This window comes from Callospermophilus lateralis, chromosome 6 (genome assembly GCF_048772815.1).
Source record: "Callospermophilus lateralis isolate mCalLat2 chromosome 6, mCalLat2.hap1, whole genome shotgun sequence".
NCBI lineage: Eukaryota > Metazoa > Chordata > Mammalia > Rodentia > Sciuridae > Callospermophilus > Callospermophilus lateralis.
Genome location: NC_135310.1, coordinates 132,755,000 through 132,778,330, shown reverse-complemented (window position 1 = coordinate 132,778,330; position 23,331 = coordinate 132,755,000). Strand labels below are relative to the sequence as shown.

Sequence of the window (23,331 nt, the reverse complement as noted above, 5' to 3'; positions counted from 1 at the left end):
AGCCTATCCACTGGCAGAGAACACCATTTGCCCTCTCCTTCATATCAACACTCACCAGACAGACCTCTTCCTGTGGTTTTGAGGCTGTGGAGGCAGGCCTACTACACACCTAAATTCAGCGGGCAGCTCTGGAACCATTAGCAACCAGCAGTGGGTAAAGGTCACAAGAGAACTAGAAAGGGGCATTGGTCTTTCCCAGTTCCGGAAACGAAACACTGGGGTTCCGGCTTGGAAAGAAATCCCACACAAATAAAGAGGGGAATAATTTTCCGGGGACTGGAAACTCACTTCCCCACAGCCAGGCCATACTTTAAAAACGTGAGGTGAGGGTTGGGGGATCTCACATCTGCCATGAATGGTGGTTTCCTATCCCCCCTTCTCTCAGAACTCGGCTTCCCAGCCTGCAACTTCCCAAGACTAGAGGCCAGCAGGCCCAGGCACCCAGCGGGCTTTAAGCTGAGGGAGTCTCTAGGTAGAGGAGTGGTCTTACAGAACTCCTGCCTCCTGAGAGATGCAACCTACTAAGCACATAGAAGAGAGGGTTCCACTGTTTTAGTCCACCCAGGTGGACCAGCGCCTTACTCCCACAAGATCAAACTGGGATGTTTGCGACTTTGATCAGACAGGAGAGGGGCACTGAGAAGTGTTCCTATTTAATATCTTGCTGTTTGTTAGGGTCTGTAAACAAGTCAAGATGGCGCCTGGCATTTTGCCAGAGGGAGTGGTTTGTGAAGTAACGCCAGCGAGCCATTAAGTGTGGAGATTCCTTATTGGTTGACTGCTGTATCAAGTTTATGTTAATTAAGATAAACTGTGTGTAAGATATATATATACCCCTCCTGTCCTACAATAAATGGCTCCCACTCCTGCTGAATCAATCTACACCCCACCCCCCACCCCCCAAGTTATTTTGCTGCAGCCAGACTGGACTGCAGCAGCTGTTGATGGTACTGAAGCCAGAATTAGACAGGCAGTCAGTATAGTTAAATCTAGTCAAGTAAGATCCAGGAGGCCAATTTTGAGTGAGTCTGGGAAGTTGGAGACTATCCTCTGAGGGATTGAAATGTTAATTCCTTCAGCCCTTCCTTCACCCTTATCAAGAACCTGCCCCAGCTCCAACCTGTTGCTAAGGTAACATCCCTACAGGGAGCTTTAAGTTTGTTAATGTGCCCTGGGCTGCACCATTCTGCCTTCCCTCTTCAGTCCACCTGTTTTCCACCTTTGGGCCATTCCACTGAGCATTCCTGGGCCTAGTCACCTATTCCGGGAGGAGAAAGATAAGGGGAAGAGGGCAGGAGGACAAAGGAAGCCTAAGACATAAAAAAGCAAATTCTAGGAATACCAGGATACCAGCTATGGACCCCTTCTCCCTCCCAGGAGAAGTCTTTGTTACCCTTTTTAAATAAACCATGCTTTATTTATATGCTTGCCTTGTTTATATGCTTGCCTTAGCATGTTTCCCTAATGTTCAAACTTCAACATGTGAGGCAGCAGAACTCGTCACCCATGATAACTGCAGTGTCAGTACTTGCTGATTCCCTGCCTAATATAAGCTGACACTTGTGGAGATTTGAGTTTTTCTGAACCTTAAGGAAAAAGAACAAGATTGAAAGGGTGAAGAATGAAGGAGGTGGAAATTTATAATCCCTGGGGCAGAATGGGGGGGAAGGAAACTGAGGATTCTGACCTTTAGCACTTTCCCTTATCTGCCAAGTTCCCCTGCCTGCTAAAAGTATCTGATAAACTCCTCCTATTATGTGGCCCTGCTAAACCCCTATAAAACTCAGACTCTTGTTGTAGCCATGTGCCATTTTCCCCTTGATAATGTGCCCCTTCACTGCTTAATAAAAAGCATCCCTGATCTTCTGAGGCTTATTTATTTATTTATTTATTTATTTATTTATTTATTTTTGGTATTCTCTTTGATTTGCTTTCAAAGAGGTCCAGCAATAGAATCCTTTAAACCTAGGTTCAAATTTTGATCCCATCACTCTTCAGTTAGGGCCTAGGACAATTTTTTTTAACCTCTCCAAATTCTGATCCCACCACTCTTCAGTTAGGGCCCTAAGATAATTGTTTTTAACCTTCCAAATCAGGATAATAATGTGGTGTCTGTTTCATATAGAATGACTTCACATAAAAAGTCTGGACATTTCTGCTATCACACTCATGTTAGACAAATGGGACTAATTAGCCACCTTCTACTTTTCTGGAGTATGTATGAAACAAGTGAGGACATGGATAAATAAGAAACTAATAAGACTGCAAGAGATTGACTAGTTAATATGTGCTCACCCCAATCCTCTCATATCATTTAGCACTTGATAAGTACTTACTTGGATGAGTGAAGACAGATCTAGAGAGAAGAAATTGAGACTATAACAGTAAAGAGAAGAATCTGATGGATTAATTTAGCTAAGTGACAAGTGAAACTGCTTTTTCTGAAGGAACTATATGAAATATCTGCATATTTCAAGGGCTGCCACTATCAGAATTGAGGTGACCTCAGAACAAATATTAAACACCTAAACCAAGGAAGCTTTACTGTTTGGGGCAGAAAATATGATAATAACAAGAAATCTAAAACAATATGATCAGTACAAAAAAGAATGATAAAATCTGAGGGAGAAAGAGAGAACAAACTGTTGTAGAATAATAGACCAGTGCTTAGAATGAGATGAGGGAATGACAAGTACTTTGACTTCAGAGTACTGGGGAAATGTAACTAAATGACTAAGTAGGGAGATGGATATTCTGGAGAGCAATAAAAGGCAGAAGGGACTGCTGATAGTAGGAAAAAAAACATTTAAATGTCAATACAGGAATAATTACATATACTGTGTCCTATTGTAGATTACTATTCATCCATTAAAATGCTAATTTATCAATGAAAAAAGAAGTGTAGAAGAGGATATATATTTTTCTCATTTGGGGGGGAAACTATACAAAGATGGAGTAATTATGTATGGTATCTGTACATGTAAATGAAAAGGATGCACTCCAAGTTTAACAGTGATTTCCTATGTAGAAAAATTGTGAAGATGTTACCCTTACTTGCAGGCTAACAGTTTAACTTGCCACAGTTTTATGGATACTAGCAAAAAAAAAAAAAAAAAAAAAAAAAAAAAAAAAAAAAACTAGACTCCCAGATCAGAAACAAAAGCCTTTATTACTTAATGACAAGCATGAACTTCATGTTCTCTTCCTCCCCTCACGCAAAACTGTGGTGTGGTGGGAGATGAGTAAATGTTGTTCACACAGGTCCATTTGCATCCTAGTAAAGGAACTCCAAGCTTAGGAAACCCCAGTCTTTGCTCAATCTCGCCCCAAGGTGAGGCTTTTTTTTTTTTTTTTTTTTTTTTTTTTGGACTAGGGATTGAACCCAGGGGTGCTTAGCCACTGAGTCACATCCCCAGTCCTTTTTATTTTTATTTTGAGGTATGTCTAAGTTGCTGAGGCCTTGAACTTGCAATCCTCCTATCTCAGCCTCCCTCTCCAGGATTACTGGCATGTCACCTCACCTGGTAAGGCTTTATTGTTATTGTCCTGCTTGGGAAACAAACCTGCCCTGAAAGTAGATAAAACATCATTGAAGAGATAATCTCAAAAATCTGCCACAAGACTTGGAGAAATTACAGAATTTGGGGAATTTTCTCCCAACAATTTAATAGCATTTTGGGGTCAGGTTTTTTTACATATATGTCTAGATTATAAATTTTTATCATCTCTTATAATTTATATTAATTTTTAAGGAAAACAAGAATAAAAGGCAAGCAGAGAAGTTTAAATTTGTTTTCATAGGAGATAAGGAGCCACTCGATTAGTGATTGGGGAAATGATAGTGATATTTAAGGACATGAACCTAATAATAGCCATATTTTGAATAATTAAGACTATCTCATAACTGTTGCAATCATGAGGGTATGCAGTAGTTGGAATCAAGGATGTTGTTATGCTAATGAAGAAGAGTGTATTTCAAAGGAAAAATCTGATGGCTTCTCTTATATCTCCATAATTCATCTCAGTAAATCAAAAAAGGCTCAAGATAATTTAAAAACTGATAATATTAATAACACTCAATGATAGTTGCAAAAGAGGCAGCACTTCCTTTGGAGTAAATGAACAGGGAGATTGCAGACCAGCTGAGGACCTCTACAATTACCAAAAATGAAAACTACTTTCTCTGGGGTAAAGAATTTCATGATTTTTTATTCCTAAGCAGTGCTGTCTTTATTTTTCTGCCCCCTTGTTTCACTGTAATGGACAAGAATAACCTTAAATTCTGCTATACTTTTTTTAGGCCTTGGTCTTCCTAATTCATTATTTTCCAGCAATTCCTTAAATTTCTGATCCACTAATTGCACTCTTCTGTTTGCTAGCACTGTTTAAAAATGCATTTTTAGTTTTTCAGACTTAGAAGGGAGCGATATCTATGTCACTCTTCCAACTTGGTCTTGAAATAAGCCATATTCTTTTCTCCTTTTTCCCATTTTCTCATTTTTATTCACCTTACTTTTGGATTCTTATAGAAAACTTTCTGATTAAAGTGAAAGTGAAGAGCAATAGGAAGTACACTTCTAGAGCAGGGGACACTGAGCAAAAGTGAGAGATTGAGTGAAGAAGCAGATATAAGAATCCATACACCATTTAAAAAGACATTAAAAGAGATTAATTCTACTCCTATCACTATTTGTTTTGGAAAATATTATTAATTTTCACAAAATATACTATTTAACTTGTAATGCCTTTGCTATTGTTAAAGATTATTATTTTTCAAGACAGGATCTTGGTGGTAAACATCTACCTGGTACATCTGAGGCCCAGGGTTCAATCCCCAGCACCTCAAAAAAAAAAAAAAAAAATTAAACATAGAAATCTGAGAGTAGACTTCTAGTCTGTTGTTAACTATCTCTAGTACTATGCCAGTTGGAGGCAAGAACTATGAAATAAAGAGCAAAAATAAGTGCTTTGAAAGAGTCCAGAAACACTGTAACTTCTTGGTGTATATTGTTATTTATTTGTGTGATGATTGGATGACAAACCCATAAATCAAATGAAAACTACTACTAAGATTTTATCCTAAAAGAGGAGCAAAATATTTAGGAGTTAAAAATGAGGAAGTGTCAGAAACATTGGAGGTGGCTACCAACAGAAGCTGACAAAGATGGAGATTAAGGTAAAGTTTTGAAGGGGCACCTGAGAACTCATAAAAAATGGGTAGTTAGGAAAGGTACTGAAAGAATAAAAAAGTTAAAAAGTGGGACCAAAACACAAAAATAAAACCTCCACCCCACAAGTCCTATTTAGGTTGGAAAGTTAAAAGCTTTTGTACAAGAGGCACATAAAGGGCCAGGGCTGTGGCTCAGTGGTAGAGCGCTTGCCTAGCATGTGTGAGGCACTGGGCTAGATCCCGGCACCACATAAAAATAAAAACAAGTAAAATAAAGGTTAAAAAAAAAAAAAAAAAGAGAGAGGTATATAAATAACAAACACAGATTTGTCCCCTGAATTTTGTGGTCTTAAAACGGAGTCTATTCCTAAATCTTATATGACAGATTTCGCATTTAAAAATCTAAGCGGTAAAAAAGGTGTTCCAAGAGATTGCAATAAGAAGGATGGAAAATATGTAAAAATGCAAAAAGGATTTATGTTCAATTGCAATTAGTTATTGAATGTAAAGTGTACTATTCCTAGCTGTCATAGGGGATTTCCATAACAGAAATACGAACTATGAGTAGCAGGAATTACTCAAGAAATTTGCAGTTTATGGAGGACTCGATATATTTAAGAAGAGAAAACAGTAAAATACAAAGTAACGGGCTGTGGCTGTGGTTGTGGCTCAGTGGCAGAGCGCTCGCCTCGCACGTGAGAGACCCTGGGTTCGATCCTCAGCACCACATAAAAATAAACAAAATAAAGATATTGTGTCTATGTATAACTAAAAAATATTAAAAAAAAAAAAAAAGTAACTAAGAGGGTCAAACTCAAATGAGAGATTAGCATCGCTAAGATCTTTGAAGTCTTCCCTTCCCTTCTATTGCCAGCACAGGCCGGCCTTTGCACGCCCTCGGACCTGCCTCTGGGGACCGTTGCCTGAGCTGACTAGGGCGCAAGGCACAGGTGACATCCAAATCCGTTAGTAGCCAGGCCTTTCACGTACGCAGACGCAGGAGGAGCCCAAGTCACAGTGTAACGCCCTGGAGAAACAAGGTGCTTTGGTCCTCTCAGTCGTCTGACCATAGAGCTGTCAGACCTCCTGGATTCCTAGAGAGCTCCCGGAAGTGCCTTTGGGGCAAGATGCGTGCTGGCCAGTGTTGTACCTCCACAGGTTTGGAAGTTGGTGGCTGGAGAGGCCTGGTCCAAGAGTGGTTTTCGTACTGTTTTCTCCACTCCTTTTCTTTGTGTTTGCCCACCCTTTGCAGCCCCCTGACCCCACCCCGCGCAGCCTCTGGAACTCGCGGTGAGTACCGTCGGGCTCCAGGCCGGAGGAAGGGGGTCTCTTTGTGGCCGGAGCAGGCCGCAGCTAACGACAGGCCTGAGGGGTCCGGAGAGGGCGCCTGTGCGGTGGTCGGCGACTGGGGCTGAGTCTCACGCTGAGGGTCCTCTTTAGTTGTTATCTCAGGCGGAATACAAGTGCCCAAACTTTTTGCGAGGTAACCTGTTATGGGGGTTCGCCTTCTTCAAAGCTAGTCGTTTTGTGGTATAATCTTGCCATCGATCTTATTTATCTTAATATAGGGAATTGCCCCGCGTAGTCTTTTATCCGACTATTTCCACGCTCTGAATTGTTTTTTCACTTAGTAATTTTACTTTTTGGTCTCAATAAAATCTCCGGGTTTTTTTTGTTGTTGTTGTTTGTTTGGTTTTTTTGGTTTTTTTGGGGTTTTTTTTTTTTTTTTGGTTTTTGTTTGTTTGTTTTTGTTTTTAAAGATCTGTTTTGTTGTAGAAGCCCCAGTTATCCATTTTTGCTGTTAGGTTATTCTTTTCTTTGATGGTGTGTTGACTGAATAATTGAACAAAAGAAACATTTCGACAATTTCAGGATAGTATGGTATCTTATTCCGAATAGTTTATTTAATTTATTAAAGCTAACTTTAGTAGATGCCTGAGAACTCTTTGGGAGGGTCTCATTTCCAAAACTCTAGTCAATAATGAATAATTTTTGTCAGACTACTGTGAGTGGAACCATCATCTCTAAAAACATATTTTGTTGTTTGATTAGTTCTTTTGAGCACATTTATGGAAGCGTCTGTTTCACAAATGCACACGTTTTGAATTTTTTGGTGCATAAATGTTAAAAGTGGTAGGTGTTAAAACATTTAGCTAACACAATCTAAGATAACCAAAACAAAGTTTTTCCTTTACCTACTTTTCTTGATCTTGCATACCATACTAGAGTTGGGTTCCCTGTAGAAAGATTCTAAAGGAGATGAGCTATATTACTTATTTGTTAAAAGGCTCCTTGGCAATATATTAGTTTCCTGAGGCTGTCATAACAGTATCACGAAGTTGATGGCTTAATGATACAGAAGTTTATTCTTTGACAAATAGGGAAACTAGAAATCCAAAATCAAGGTGTCATCGGGACTGTACTTTTCAAGCTTCTGGTTTTTACTAGTAATTGTTGGAATTCCTTGGCTTGCACCTGTGTAACTCTTTGTCTCTGTAATCAAATGGCTTTCTTTTATCTGTAGGTCTGTGAAAAGGAGGCCTCTTAAGACATGATTGTCTCCCTCTGTGAGTATCTGAGTCTCTTCCCTTAAAAATATACTAGTCATGTTGGATTAAAGACTCACGTTATTCCAGTATAACTTCATCTTAATTTGATTATATCTGCAAAGATCCTAATTCCAAGGAAGGTCACATTTACACATCCCAGAGGTTAGGATGTCTCTTTTCTGGGAATACAATTCAACCCCCAAAAGGTAGCATGTGAAACATAAATGAGAGAAAGAATAACCAAAGATAAGAAGACCAGTTAACCACAGCAACCTTAGGCAAGAGATGATACCTATACCAAGGATAGAAACCAGAGACATGTGTCCCACAAATACATAGGGCCATGAAATTAGACTCTTTTTGGACCTCAGATTTTTGTTTCTAACCCTTTTATAACAAACCTAGACATATTCTCTGTTAGGTATTATAAATAAAATAAGGTAATGTTCTTTGGTTCTATTAATAAGATAAATCTGTATCTATGAGGAATATACATTTTAAGTTAGGAAGTAAAAACTCCCTAGCAACTAATAATCTACAGTAATGGGAAAGCAGTATACATTTTTATAGACAGATATAGAGTAGTAAAGAAATAAATAACTTCCAATTCAAGTGACAGTGTTTTCTCTTACCCTTATCCCATCAGCTCCAGAGAGGCTGAGACAGGAAGATTGTGAGTTCAAAGCCAGCCTTAACAAAAGCAAGGCACTAATCAACAGTCAGACACTGCCTCTAATGTGGCAAAGTGGTGGAATGCCCCTAAATTTAATCCCTAGCCCCCCTCCCCCGTCCCTCTGTTCCCCCGGTCTCCACCTCTTCACTGCCAAAAGAAGGAAGTTTGAAACAAAGGTGCCGATAAAGGTTTATACAAAGTCATGGTTTCCCCCACACCCAGATGAAGGTTAGTGCTAGATATCTAGCCCAGAAAGTTTCTTCCCGGGGAAGATCACAAACTCCAGCAGGAGAAGTAGATCCTGGGCTTGTATGTTGGGCAATGAGTAATAACAGAAGGGCACTAGCTATGCTGGGCCCCCTGTCCCTTAAAGGAGGCTGGATTTGGATTTGCAAGACAAACTTTTAACTAACCTCAGGAGGGAAATGTAGTTCCTGTCTGTCTCAAAGCCCTGAAGGGGGAAGTGTTTATGTTGTGAATCTCAGTGCTGAAACATGAAGTCATTAAGGAGCAGGTGCTCAAAGATGGAGGTGGGAAGACGTCGTTTGGGCACAAATGAAAATGAAGAGCAAGATTGAAGTTCATGAAATGGAAAACTCAGTGTTGTTAAAATGTCATTTCTAACATTGTTGGCAATATAAGATATCCCTAGCTGAGGTTGTGACTCAGAGGTGGAGCACGTGCCTAGCATATGTGAAGTCCAGGGTTTGATTCTCAGCACCACTTCCCCATCCGCCCCTAAAAAAAGAAGAAAGGAAGAGAAAGAAAAGATATTCTTAAAATAAGCTCTACATTCAACAAAGATCCAATTCTAGGATTTTTTTAACAGAACTGAAAAAGACAAAAACTGTTTCAAAAACAACAAAGTTGCAAGACTCAGACTGCTTGATTTTAAGACTTGAAAATCCACAACAATCTAGACAGTTTTGTATCTGTTAAATTTACATCAAGGGAACAGAATATAGAATCTAGAATTGGGCCCACATATCTATAGTCAATTGACTTTTGACAAGAGATATAAAGAGAGTAGATAAAGGATAACCCTTTCTGCAAATGGTGCTAGAACAAATTTATAGAAGTGTGCAAGGGGAAAAAAATAAGAACCCCTATCCATACCTCAAACTCTGAGAAAAAATTAAAATGTAAAACATAAAACTTCTAGAAGAAAATCTTTGTGATTTGGGGTTAAGCAAAAGAGTTCTTAGATAGGACATCAAAAACAGTCCTTAAAAGAAAAAAAAATATATTGAGGAATTAGACTTCAAAAAAGTACAGATTTGTGTTCTCCAAAGGCCACTATTTAAAGAATAAACGAAAGACATATTTGTAAATCGCATATCACATAAAGAACTTGTATCTAGAATAAATACAGAATTCTCAAAATTTGAAAAAAAAAAAAAAACTCCAAGTAGGCAAAAGTTTCCAATAGATACTTCACCAAAGAGAATAAACATGGCAAAAAAGCACATAAAATACATAACAAGATGCTCAACATCTACAGGTGGGTAAGGAAGGGCAAATTAAAATGAGATACTACTACATATAGAATATCTCATTTTAAAAACACAATTATCAGGTACTGGCAAGGATATGGTGAGCACCTGCATCTCTCATTTATTGTAAGTGCAATACAAAATGTTACAGCCACTTTGAAAAACAGTTTGTCACTTGGTTATAAAGTTATACATGTGTTTTTATGACCCAACAATTTTAGTTTTGGACAATTTACCCAAGTGGAAAAGCATTATATTCACATAAAAACTAATGTGCAAATGTGCATAGTGGCTTTATTCATAATTATCAAAAGCTGGAAACCACTCAGATTATCTCTCCATTGGGGAGTGGATAAACATTGATTTGTATAATGAATAAACTACCAGTACATACAACATTGAGTAATTTCAAATGTATTATGCTAAGTGAAAGACTGAAAAGAATATTTACTGTATTTTATTTATAATAACATTTTAGAATGTTATTAGTGTGTGGGATTCAGTTTTTGCATTATAGATGTTCCTGGAGCCTGCAGGTTTCTAGGAGATTCACTGTTCCAAAAAGAATTCTGAAGCTAGACTTGAAGTCCAAAGTAGATTAGTCTTGAGATAGGAGGGAAGTTGGGTGGGCATGGGCATTGATGCTAAATGTTAGGTGGAAAAAAGGAAAGTTCTTCCTCTTGAGCTAGATTTTATGGAAATTAGTCTTATCAATGAGAGAAAGGTTGAAAAAGTATGTAGAAACAGTTTAGTGTAACTGGTGAGATAAAGAATGCTAACAGGGGTTAAAGGACCAGCTGAAGTTAAGCACAGAATTTCAGTTATTCCAAGTCTCTATGGTTTCCTGCTTTGTTTAACCATCCTCCAAGACCCTACAGAGAAAGCAGAAGGAAGGGATATTTCCAGGGTGGGTTTGGCATGACAGAAGCTTAAGGAAATGTAAGGAGTTATTGCTGGAACATATACATAGTTGAGCCATTAAGTCTGTGTCTTGGGGGTGGAGCTTGTTAAGCTGTCTTAGTCATTATGACTCATAACTTGCTTTAACACTATTTTTTAATTTTCTCTTTCTGAAGAAGTATTCTTGAGGCCCTCAGAAGGTTCTTAAGAAGGAAAAGAAGGTAGTAAAAACAAGTTTCTCGAGTTTTTCTGGCCCTAAATGGCTACGGAATCAAGAAAGCTTTCTTCAACCCCATCTCCACCTGACCAGACTCCTGAAGAGGACCTTGTAATCGTCAAGGTAGAGGAAGATCATGATTGGGACCCAGAATCTAGCCTGCATGAAAATAACCCTCCTGGTCAAGAACTATTCCGCCTACGCTTCAGACAATTGTGCTACCAGGAGACTCTAGGACCCCGAGAGGCTCTGATCCAGCTCCGGGCACTTTGCCATCAGTGGCTAAGGCCAGATTTGAACACCAAGGAGCAGATTCTGGAGCTGCTGGTGCTGGAGCAGTTCCTGACTATCCTGCCTGAGGAGCTGCAAACTCTAGTTAAGGAACATCAGTTAGAAAATGGAGAAGAAGTGGTGACCTTATTGGAGGATTTGGAAAGACAGATTGATATACTAGGACGGCCAGTAAGTTGAAGTTGTACATGCTATGATTGTGGGAGTCCTGGAAACTGGGTTGTTTGTTTTTGTAAAGAGTATAATCCATACTTTATTATCATAACATCCCTACAATTGTACTGTCCCTGTTTGCCAGGTGGGAACCTGAAAAATTTAAGATAGGAAGCTTAAATTATCTTTTTAGGAGCACCCAAATAATTAAAAGATGGATCTGAAGTCAGAACTCGGTGTCCCTAGTTCCTCATCAAAAATGATTTTTGCCACTTTATGGCACTACTTTAGGTAGTAGTTTGTCTTTTTTTTTTTTTTTTTTTCTTCCTTCCCCTTGCCTGGGAGTATAAAATATTGGTGTTCTGTGTAGTAGTGAGGGCAAAATCTTTTCCCTAAGGACTGAGAAGAAATGCCTTTCTTTCAGTCTAGTTCACATGATTGTATTCTTTGCTACCCCTAGGGGAAAAAAAAGAAATCCTACTGTTTCTTCCCAAAGTGTGTATCCCTGAAGATAGACTGTTGGTCCTCTTATGTTATTCACTTCATTTCTCAAAGGAATTTCTTATAATCCAACTGTCCCATTGTTTCTAGGTCCCAGCTCGTGCACATGGACATAGGGTACTCTGGGAGGAAGTGGTTCCTTCAGAATCTGCACCAGAACCTCCAAGTACTCAGCTCCAACCTGTGATAACCCAGCGTAAATCACAGGACAGAGGTGAGGAGTCAGATTTCATAGGAATGAAAAGACACATTTGGGACCTGTCTAGTTCCTAGAAAATCAGAAGCTAGAACTACTATTTACAGACCAGCTCAATATCTAAATTTAAATGTTTATCTAGATTTCAAATGCAGACTGTTAGTCCTAGTGGTAAACTTATGTACAAATTAAAGGATTTAGAGATTTTTAAGTAGTCACACATTTCTATTACCCCAGTATATTTACAACATAAACATTTTTGAGATTTTGCTTATATAATAATACATCACTTGTGAATATTGAAATATGCATTTCCTCAAACATGTGCATTTCTTAGATAACTACAATAAATTAAACACAGTAGGAATGTAAAAATAATGTAATATTAATCTTGTCCATAGTTCATATTTTGCCAATTGCCCCAATAATTTTTTTTTTGTCCAGTCTAGACCAAAACAAAAAAAATACAATTTTCTTTAGTACCCTTTAATTCAACATAGTTTCTCATTCTTTCTTTCTCGTTCATGTTCTTGACAGTTTTGAAGAATACAAATATGATGTTTTGTAGAACAGCTACAATTTAGATTCTTGTAATATTTTCTCATGTTTAGGTTCAGGTTGTATATATTTGGCCAGAACACTTCAAAAGTGATGTTGTATTCTTTTCAGGGGTACAACATAAATTTGTCCTATTGGTCATGTTGTCTTTGATGACTTGATTAAAGTTATTCTTGCAAGGTTAATCATTGTAAAGTTACTGATTTTCCCTTTGCATTAGTAAATAATTTGTGGAGAGGTATGCTTGAGTTTGTGTAATCCTAATCCTCATCAAACTTTTGCTTCTTAAAAAATACTAGTTTTGGTATTCATTGATGCTTCTTTACTGAGTGATTACTAAGCTGGTTAGAAAAATGATGATTTTTTTTAACTGTCACTCCTTCTACGTTTATTTGTTGTTTATTTTAAGAGCGCATTTTCTTCTTTTGTTATCAGCATAGACTCATAAATTTTTATTTATCCCATAAATATTCTGTTATAGTCTTTCAATTGATGCTTGCATCATCTCAGATTTGGCCAGAGTAGGCCTCATGATTCTGACTCCTATAGCCTTTTGACATTTCACTGTCATTTTTTGAGAATTTCCTTACTTTCTTGAAGAATAATATGTTTCAATCTCATTTTCCCCTGCATTACATTTTTTCTTTATTTATTTTTTAGTTTTAGGTGGACACAACATCTTTATTTTATTTTTATGTGGTGCTGAGAATCGAACCCAGTGCCTCACATATGCTAGGCAAGCGTGCTACCGCTTGAGCCACATCCTCAGCCCACATTAAGGGTTTTTTGTTGTTGTTGTTGTTTTTAATTTTTTTTTTTTTTTTTTTTGGAACTGGGGGGTCGAACCCAGGGCTTTGTGAATGCAAGACAGACGCTTTGCCACAGAGTTACATCCCAGCCCACATTTTTTCATATATGTGGTTTATAGTTGTTTATTTTATGTAAATGAATTTTAATATTTCAAAAGAGGTATAGAAACTCTATTACTAGTATAATTCTTACCTGAAGAATAAAAGCCTATTATTCAAGACACAGCCTATGTTTAATTTGGTAATAAGTGGTCTCATATCCAGTGGAAGTAGAGATTGGCAACTATGGTACACATTTCAGAAAGGTAATTGAGTTAATAGACATAGATTGTTTTTCATTTTTAGTTTGCTAGGAGGTTAGGACTTAAAGGAGTACTATTCACAAGCACAAAGATATTAGTTTGGGTGATAGAGAAAAAATTGAAAGGGAATTTCTGTTAGGAAACCAGTATGCTTTTTCCTTTTTTTTAATTACAGGGGAGGAAATGGGGTTTGAAATAAGGGGCATTTTACCACTGAGCTACATCCCAGTCCTTTTTATTTTTTATTTGAGATAGGATCTTGCTGAGCTGAGGCTGACCTCAAGCTTGTGATCTTCCTGCATTAGCCTCCTAAGTAGTTGGAATTATAGGTGTGTACCACCACCCTGAGATCCACTTTATATTTTTGAGCATGACTTTAGGCTGCATTTAAGGACATCAAAGTGCAGGTGTTTTGTGGGCAACTGTAGGTATGAGCCCAGAGTCTAAGATATCAGCATTCTACATGCAAAATCTTCAGCATGCATATATGCTGAAATACAAATAATTTGGAATGGTTAAATACCAGCTCCCAGACCTTAGGACAAGACTGGTCTCATTTATAACTCCTTTCTCCTCAGCCCTGACTGCTTCTCAGAATCCTACCTCTTCCCAAAAAGGAAGTTCCAGAGACAAGGAAGTAACAGCTACACTTCTCACAGCAGGGTTCCAGGTACGTTGCATGTTCCTTCTCACTAAATCCCTATAGCTCTGGTTAGCATCTGCCCTAAATTTGGAGTGTCTGTAGTAGTACCTATTCAAGAACTTACCTGGGCTGGGGTTGTGGTTGTGGCTCAGTGGTAGAGTGTTTGCCTAGCACATGTGAGGCACTGGATTTGTTTTCAGCACCTCTCACACACACATAAATAAATAAATAATAAAAAATAAAGGCATTATGTCCATTTACAACTAAAAAAAAAATTTTTTTTTTAAAAAGAACTTACCCAAATTCTTTTGCACAGTGATAAATTTAACAATGAATATAGCATATTTCCCTTTTCCCAGCTGTTCACATTCCTTATCACGGTACATTTCCATTACTTAATACATTGGTAGGTCTCTCTTACATTCTAGACTTGGGCTATGAAACAGTTGTATGCCCCAAATGAAGATGTTGTTTTGTTTCAGACTTTGGAGAAGATTGAAGATATGGCTGTGTCCCTTATTCGAGAGGAGTGGCTTCTTGATCCATCACAGAAGGATCTGAGTAGAGATAATAGGCCCGAGAATTACAGAAATATGTTCTCCCTGGGTAAGGAGAGCTTATGAATATCATTTAAGTTTGTTTGTTATATACATGATATCTATGAGCTTTCTGGGAAATATAGTTTAGATGAAACTCAGGATTCATCAGAAAGGGATACAACATTAAGCCTCCTTGAGGTTTAAAACTTAAACCTTTCTTCTCTAATACAGAAATTCCTTATAGTTTGTACCTGGGTCTTGGTCCAGTTGGAAATTGACATCTCACTAGTGCTCTCTTAGTTCGTGTATTTTTTTCCCTCCCAATTCTCGTAGGATCCTGACATAGATGCTCACATAAACCTTCCTTTTCATGAATGAGGCATTTGCCCATTTCTGTGCCATTCATTAAACCTTTTAGTAGTTCCATGTTTCTTCCCACTTCTTACTTGATTCCTTCCCAACTCCTGTCCCCCATCAGTAATCCTCTTTTTTTGTTCATGGCACCCCTTCCCAATTGGCCTATGGTACTTCTGTGTGATCCTGCACATCTTCCCCCTGTTATAAGCCATTTTGGAGACTAAAGTCTTGTATTTACTTGTATTATTCCATATATATTTTCTTTTTCTTCTATCTTCAATTCCTTTCTTCCAGCTTAGAGAATAGGAAATAACATTGGCTTAATGTTTATTATACTTTTATTTCAGGTGTTGAGACCAGGAATGAGAACAAGGAATTAGCTTCAAAACAGGTAATATCTACTGGAGTACAACCACATGGAGAGACAGCTGCCAAATACAACGGGGATGTTATCAGGGGTCTTGAGCATGGAGAAACCCAAGACCTGGGCAAATTAGAGAGGCAGCAGGGAAATCCCACACAAGAGAGACGACATAAGTGTGATGAATGTGGGAAGAGCTTTGCTCAGAGCTCAGGCCTTGTTCGCCACTGGAGAATCCACACTGGGGAGAAACCCTATCAGTGTAACGTGTGTGGTAAAGCCTTCAGTTATAGGTCCGCCCTTCTTTCCCATCAGGATATCCACAACAAAGTAAAACGTTATCACTGTAAGGAGTGTGGTAAAGCCTTCAGTCAAAACACAGGACTGATCCTGCACCAGAGAATCCACACTGGGGAGAAGCCGTATCAGTGTAATCAGTGTGGGAAGGCTTTCAGTCAGAGTGCAGGCCTTATTCTACATCAAAGAATCCACAGTGGGGAGAGACCCTATGAATGTAATGAATGTGGGAAAGCTTTCAGTCATAGCTCACACCTCATTGGACATCAGAGAATCCACACTGGGGAGAAGCCCTATGAGTGTGATGAGTGTGGGAAAACCTTCAGGCGGAGCTCACATCTTATTGGCCATCAGAGAAGCCACACTGGGGAGAAGCCCTACAAATGCAGTGAGTGTGGGAGGGCCTTCAGTCAAAAGTCAGGCCTTATTGAACATCAGAGAATCCACACTGGAGAAAGACCCTATAAATGTAAAGAATGTGGGAAAGCTTTTAATGGGAACACTGGCCTCATTCAACATCTGAGAATCCACACAGGGGAGAAGCCCTACCAATGCAGTGAGTGTGGGAAAGCCTTTATTCAGAGGTCAAGTCTCATACGACATCAGAGAATCCATAGTGGAGAAAAATCTGAATCCTTAGGAGTTTAGGAAAAGCTTCGGTCACAGTTTGAACATTTTTCAACATTAGACAAACCACACACTGGTGGAGAGGTCTTTCATTTAGTAAAAAAGGCAGAAAGTTCGCCATCATCATTTAGTAGCAGAATTTATAGTGATATCAAAGAATAGCTCTTCAGTAGTTTGGGCCCAGTGCCTTGACACCCAGGTTGATTAGCTTGATTGTCTTTGGTGATATCTAATGGAGTAGAGCTCCCAACAGCCTAATACTATCTTAGAAATTAAAATAGCATTAGAGCAATTTATTTGTCATGGCTTGAGGCACTAAACTTTGTCTTTTGGGTGAGTAACTATAGTTTTGAGAGAGGCTGCTACTCCTAATTCCTCTGCTTCCCATGGCCTGTGATCCCGTTCTCTCATTTATTCCCCTCAAGGTGCCCTTGTACTGCTAATCTGATCCAAGAAGCTGCTGCAGCATCCAAAACAGCCTCTTTGTGAGATTTATATTTATATTTAGCTTTCTGATATCCTAGTTCTAGGGAAATTTTACAGACACTTAATGTGTTTCTTTTTATTATTCTAATGTTCCTCCTAGTTGATGAAAATCTTTATTCCCATGCAAACTCAAAATGCTATATTTTTAACAGCACTCCAGCATTTTTCTTCATTTATCACCTTTACTGACTCCACTAAATCACTGAGCATCTGTACGTATCCTTCACCACCCCCAGTCCCAGTACCTGTGTCAGCAAAGGAAGTGGACGCATTAGATGGTTGTGAGAGTGATGCAGAGAAAGAGGTGAGTGGAGGCTCAGCCTGGCTTTTCTTGAGCTTGGATAGTACACTTTGGTGACTTCTGATTCTCCTTCCACCTCCCCACTCTACCCTGATACAAAAAGTATTTGCACTCTCTTAGTTATGACATCACATAGGATAAAAAGGAGACAGCTGATGCTTGAAGAAAGAATCCTTAAAAGGAATAGGCATCATCCCTTCTGGCCCATTACAGTGCCACTCTCGTAGGTTCCTATCAATCTTCACCAACTCCCTGAATAGATTGTCTGTCATTCTTATTACTCTGGACCTACCTCCTTATACGACCTCGGCACCTCATTTATCATTTCTCATCTGTTAATTCCCATTTGTTTGTATAACTTATATATCCACAATGGTAATTTGTTAAATATCTTACCTCACAATTCCTCGTTCTTCTGAGTTCTGATGTTGTCCATCAGTAATCGTGTCTGTAATCTACCAATAAAGACACTATTAAATTTATCATCACCAGGCATTGTATTTCATCAGGCTCTTGGTAAACCAAGGGATACTGTAAAGTAAAGAGACTGGTACAAAGTAACGTGCCAAATTTGATGCATTCTACATAGGATGTCCTTTAAACTAGGTAGTTTACTTATTCTAAGTACTATATTCCAAGAGTTCTATTCCTCTAAATATTTGGAACATTCTTAGAATTCCCATTTAATAAACTATACAAGAAAACCCTCTATTAGTCTTAGTCTTTTATTTCTTTTATTCACCAGGCTTTGAATTGAATAACTTGCTTTTCAAAATTAACCTTCAAACTTGAAATTATTAATTACATTAAGTCTATTCAGAAGACAGTTATATGGGTTCTGATGAAAACTCCAAGAGAAATAATGCAGTTTCACACTGTAACAATCCTGAAAAAGGATAATAATCATGTTGGTTTATGATTGATATGTTAAAAAGCCAATCATAAAACCTTACCTCATAGATGTACACCTTTGGAACAATCAGAAATTTCTTCTCTATAACATTCCTCTCTACCTCCCTATAGCCCACCTTGAGTATCTACAACATGAAGATTATTATCTGCATTTATTTCATTAAACCATCAGTACCTTCGTATCACCAGTCATCCTAGTTTGCTTGGTTAACTTCTTCAGATCAGTTCATTTTGTTATCCTTTCTTTTCTTCTCTTTTGGTACTAGAGATTAAACCCAAGGGCACTTAGCCACTAAGCCACATCCCCAGCCTTTTTTAATATTTTATTTAGAGACAGGGTTTCGCTGAGTTACTTAGGGCCTTGCTAAGTTGCTGCGACTGGCTTTGAACTCCTGATCTCCTGCCTCAGCCTTGTGAGCTACTGGGATTACAGATGCACCACCATGCCCAGCTCCTCTTATTCTATTTTCTTATCTCTTTTTCTTTCCTTTTTTTTTTTACTTATAGATGACCATTCCTAATTCCTGTACTTTAAATTTCAACAAACCAGAAACAAGTCTGATTGTGTCTAGATCCTTGCTTTCTGTTTCAGTTGTGCCTTACCCTTTGTAAGATACTAATTCTGCATGGCATCAGTGCTACCTTGTGTTCATAGGATGGGTATGTTAGAAGGAAAATACACATTTGTGCACACATATGTATGTACCCATACACTCCTCTTACATATTTTAGGAAAACACTTGCCTTCAATTCTAAAACAAAGCTCTTTTAACCGAGCAACATAATAAAATGTTTATAAGTATACTAGCCAATGTTTCTTTAGATATCAGTACCCAGAGTAGTGTATAGCCAGATTACTTAAACCTCAAAATTACTAAGCATCTGGCAGAAATTCAGAGAGAAAAAAAAATAGCACAACTAGGAATGTTATTGTTAAACTGGGGTGAATTTGAGAAAAGATTGTCACTTGAAAGAATTATCAAAGCTGATTCACCCGGGTGTGATGGTGCATGCTTGTAATCCTACTGAGGCAGGAGAATCACAGATTCAAAGCCAGCCTCAGCAACTTAGACTCTGTTTTCAAAAAATGAAAAGCACTAGGGGTATGGCTCAGTGGAAAATCACCCTGGGTTCACTTCTCAGTATGGCCTCCCAAAAAATGCTGATTCGGCATATTATATAGAAATAGCCAAGTGATTTAAGATTAGATTCTTTGAACACATAAGTAAAAGTCATTCTTTGTCTCAAGTTCTCTTACCACTCAAATATTTAAATTTTTTTTTTTTTTTTTTAGTTGTAGATGGACACAATACCTTTATTTTTATGTGGTGCTGAGGATTAAACCCAGTGCCTTCCACATGTGAGGTGAGCACTCAACCACTGAGCCACAAATTATTTTGAACTTTTAACTCTGAATTACATATATTATGCTCCTTTATCTGCAGGTTCTGTTTTTATGCTCTTAATCTGAAATGAACTATTCATCAGTGCTTTCTTTCATCCTCAGTTTCTAGTTTTAGAACTGATAAGGTGGTTCTTCCATAACTCTTTTGCCATTCAACACAGTCCAAGGAGAGGTATCTTAGGTTTCAAAGACTTTCCCCATGAGGCAAGGTGGCAGTGCTAGAATAGTTGATTCATTTACGAAGCTGCTTAGCTTTATTCTTGGTTCTAAGTCTCCATATAATAGCTGGAATTTATTGAGTCCTTACTTTGTGCCAAACCCTATGTTAAGCATTTCTCCTGCTTATGATAGTTATTGTTATATGCTCCATTTTATAGATAATTAATGGAGGCAGAGAAAGCTGAACATTAAAAGACATGTATCCCTGGTAAAAAAAAGGTACTGAGTAAATGCCAGCATAGGTACTGGTATAGTACAAATTCATTATAATAACTGGAAAATTGGTTGAAAAATACAAATGGTATACTTCCTTTAAATGTTGGTTCTCTTGATGCTTTTTAGTTCTTGAAAGCTAAATTATACAAATAAAATCTTTAAAAGAGTAACTGGGAAAATAAAGCAATAATAACTTAGATTCAAACACATTTCTCCAAATTGCCTAAGGGAAAGTAGAATTATGGAGGGAAATGAAACCTTCAGTGTTCCAGGCTGGGGAGATAGATTGCTAAGATGACAATAGTAAGTTTATCAAAAGCATGAAATGTAAAGAACCTTCAACTTCTTTGCCCATTTCCAACAACCATTTTGTTTGTCTTCTCAACCCTGGTTTTCTAGATATCATTCATTTTTTAACCCATTTTTCTCCTTGATTTATTAGTAAAATTTCTCCTTATTAGCTTTCATACTGACCATATTGAAATGTCCTTAGACTCTCCAGTGGATAAATAGAAAGGCTTTTTTTTTTTTTTTTTACTTTTTTTTCTTCTTATAGTTCTTGTCCTTTTTAGTCTCCTTTATCTTTAATATTATTGAATCTCTCCTGCACCTCAGAGATACTCTTCTCCTTTGGTTTGTGGGATCCTTTTAGATTGTTTTTATTCAATATCTGGCTTTTCTTTGTTAGTCTCTTCATTTTTCCTTTGTTCTACTGAAAATAATGTCTTACTGCTTTTTCTATATCCCTATTTTTCTCTTTTGCTTTCTTTGTATATTTGAGTGGCTTCCTGTTTTCCACCCTGTGTGCCATCTCACAATTTTTGGAATTTTCCAGTTACCTGTCCAACTTGATATTTGAAAACAAAACTCATCACTCTTCTGAACCAGTCTCCATTTTCTTTTCAAATGGGCATCATTGCTTAACTGCTTTGCCCTGAAGAGACTCATTACCTTTCCTATTTTTTATCCCAACATTGGAATTACCTTTTCATCATTTTTTGCTCTCCAATCTCCTTATCCAGAGTCTTGCTGTTGACTCAATTTTTAGTTATGTTCTCTTTGAATCATGATCTTTTACATTTCTGCCATCCCTTTATGGCTTTCCATGAAGATCCACATAATGTAAGGCCCAGGTACTGTAATTCTTTCTTTTCAATTTCCTGGTCCTCAGAATTCCCATCTTGTATAAATCTTCCTAAAATGATCCTCCAAACTCCATTTTCATAATGATTTATTGTTTATTCAGTACCCAGCAGGTAATTCCTGTTAGAATAGTGATGTTCCATTACACCATAATGATATAGAATGGTTCCAGAATACCATAATGGTGTTCTCCCACCTTGCCCTCCATACTTAAATGCCTTTAGTCTTCATTATTCCCTAGCATGTTCATCTTGATTCACCACATTTAAACTTCCTGTAACCTTCTACTGTTGTCTTAAAACCCGTGCCTTTGTGCCTTTCTCATGCTGTTCTTTTTGCTTACATTAATCTTTGGCCCCTGCTCATGTTCATCAGTCCCTTCAAAGGCTTTCTTTGTATCTTCTGAATGAGCTCTTTCTAATTTGACTTCACTTCACACTGAGACCTCCCTTATTCTGTCTGCCTCAGCATTTATGTTTTGAGTTTGTACTGTGATCCATGCACTTACTAATATATTGCTCTGTAATTATTTTCTAGCATACTGTATTGTAATTTCACACTTGTATTTATTTTCAAAATTACATTGTAAGCTCCTTGAGGGCAGGAATCAGTGACTTTCATGTTTGTATTGCTGCACCCCCTAGTGCCTAGTACAGTGCTGAGCACTTAGGCATTTAATAAATGCTTGTTGAATTATTGTGTGGATTATTTTTGGTACTATAGGAATTTTTAAGTAGTTTTCAAGGATGTATCTTACTGGCTTTGTGCTCAAGAAGAAAAGAAGATCTGCTTGACTTAAAAGTAAAGCCAAAAAATCCAACTCTAGGCAAGTATGGTGAAAAGTTGAAGTTTGAAGCTCTCCATTTGCTTGGCAAGACTTATTTATGGATAAAGAAAGAAAATAGGAAACACTAAAGACTATTGTGTTAAAGTTATAATTGTAAAATTGTTTGAGAATAGGCTTTTGTATCTCAGGTTAGAGCTTCAGCAGTTATTGGGAGATATTTAATGTTTTTGGTTGTATCATTGGTAGAAACCTGGGATGCTACTGGTATCTAGTGAATAGAAGCCAGGGATGCTGTCAAACATACATTCCCAGGACAGCCTCCGCAGCAAAAAAAAAAAAAAAAAAAAAAAAAAATCAACCCCAAAATGTTTAATACCAAGATTCAGAGGCCTCACTTTATTTATATTTAGGGAAATGGAAGAAAGAAGAGAGATGAAATACTAGCATTACAACTAATGAAAAGTTAGCTATACCAAGCTTTAAAAGAATCTTATGTTTACTTTATGGTAAATTATTGAAGAAAACAGAGACTTAATATTTGTAATTCACAGCAACATGTGTCAGGTATTGATAACAAAAATTTAATGCATTTTTTTCATTGAAAGTAATTGTATTTATGGGGTGTCATTTCAATACATGTATACAGTGTGTAATAATCATATCAGGGTAATTGGTATATTGTCACTTCAGGCATTTATAATTTTTTGTGTTGAAGACAATCAAAATACTATTAGCTATTTTCAATTTATTGATGTCAATAATATTTTCTACTGCTATAGAACTAGAAGTTGTTTCAGGACTGGAGATGGAACTCAGGGGTAGAGCACTTGCCTAGCATATGTACAAGGCCCTAGTTGCAATACCCAGTACCATAAAATAAAGAGAAGAGAAAAAAGCACTCCTATCCAATTGCACCCCTGTGTCCCTTGTGATATTTTAAAGTTACTTCAACATCAAATCTGCCAACATCCCTATTATAAGCATTACAGGAGTAAATCTAATTTAAGCCTTCACATATGGGCTCATTACCATAGCATCGAATGTCAGGGCTATCTTCAGTAAGGAGAAAGAGAATGCTGTAAATTATCAAAGATTTATCTTTGGTCACAGTATACAATCCTCAACAATCCCTCCGGTAGTCAATAAACAGGAAAATTACTGACTCTCCAAGAAAATCACAAACCAGAATGTCATTTGCTACATAAAACCCATTCTCATAAAGTTTT

General features: G+C 37.6%; 1 protein-coding gene and 1 non-coding gene across 2 annotated transcripts; both read left to right on the top strand.

Annotated features, from left to right (window-relative positions):
- Positions 1 to 5,827: 5,827 nt before the first annotated feature.
- Trnaa-cgc (transfer RNA alanine (anticodon CGC)) lies at positions 5,828 to 5,900 on the top strand. The gene has a single exon. It is a non-coding gene; the product is annotated as a tRNA-Ala (tRNA).
- Positions 5,901 to 6,315: 415 nt separating this feature from the next.
- Zkscan8 (zinc finger with KRAB and SCAN domains 8) lies at positions 6,316 to 22,015 on the top strand. Its single transcript, XM_076859102.1, has 7 exons — positions 6,316 to 6,460; positions 7,695 to 7,737; positions 10,962 to 11,464; positions 12,038 to 12,161; positions 14,391 to 14,482; positions 14,938 to 15,061; positions 15,699 to 22,015. The coding sequence occupies exons 3-7, from the start codon at positions 11,045 to 11,047 to the stop codon at positions 16,655 to 16,657; spliced, it is 1,719 nt and encodes a 572-aa protein (XP_076715217.1). The 5' UTR covers positions 6,316 to 6,460; positions 7,695 to 7,737; positions 10,962 to 11,044; the 3' UTR covers positions 16,658 to 22,015.
- The last annotated feature ends 1,316 nt before the right edge of the window (positions 22,016 to 23,331 follow it).

Excerpts from the sequence above, each read along its gene's own strand:
- Zkscan8 (XM_076859102.1), top strand. The coding sequence starts at position 11,045 with ATGGCTACGGAATCAAGAAAGCTTTCTTCAACCCCATCTCCACCTGAC. Across the intron at positions 14,483-14,937 it reads TTCTCACAGCAGGGTTCCAG|ACTTTGGAGAAGATTGAAGA; the intron begins GTACGTTGCATG and ends GTTTTGTTTCAG. Across the intron at positions 15,062-15,698 it reads CAGAAATATGTTCTCCCTGG|GTGTTGAGACCAGGAATGAG; the intron begins GTAAGGAGAGCT and ends CTTTTATTTCAG.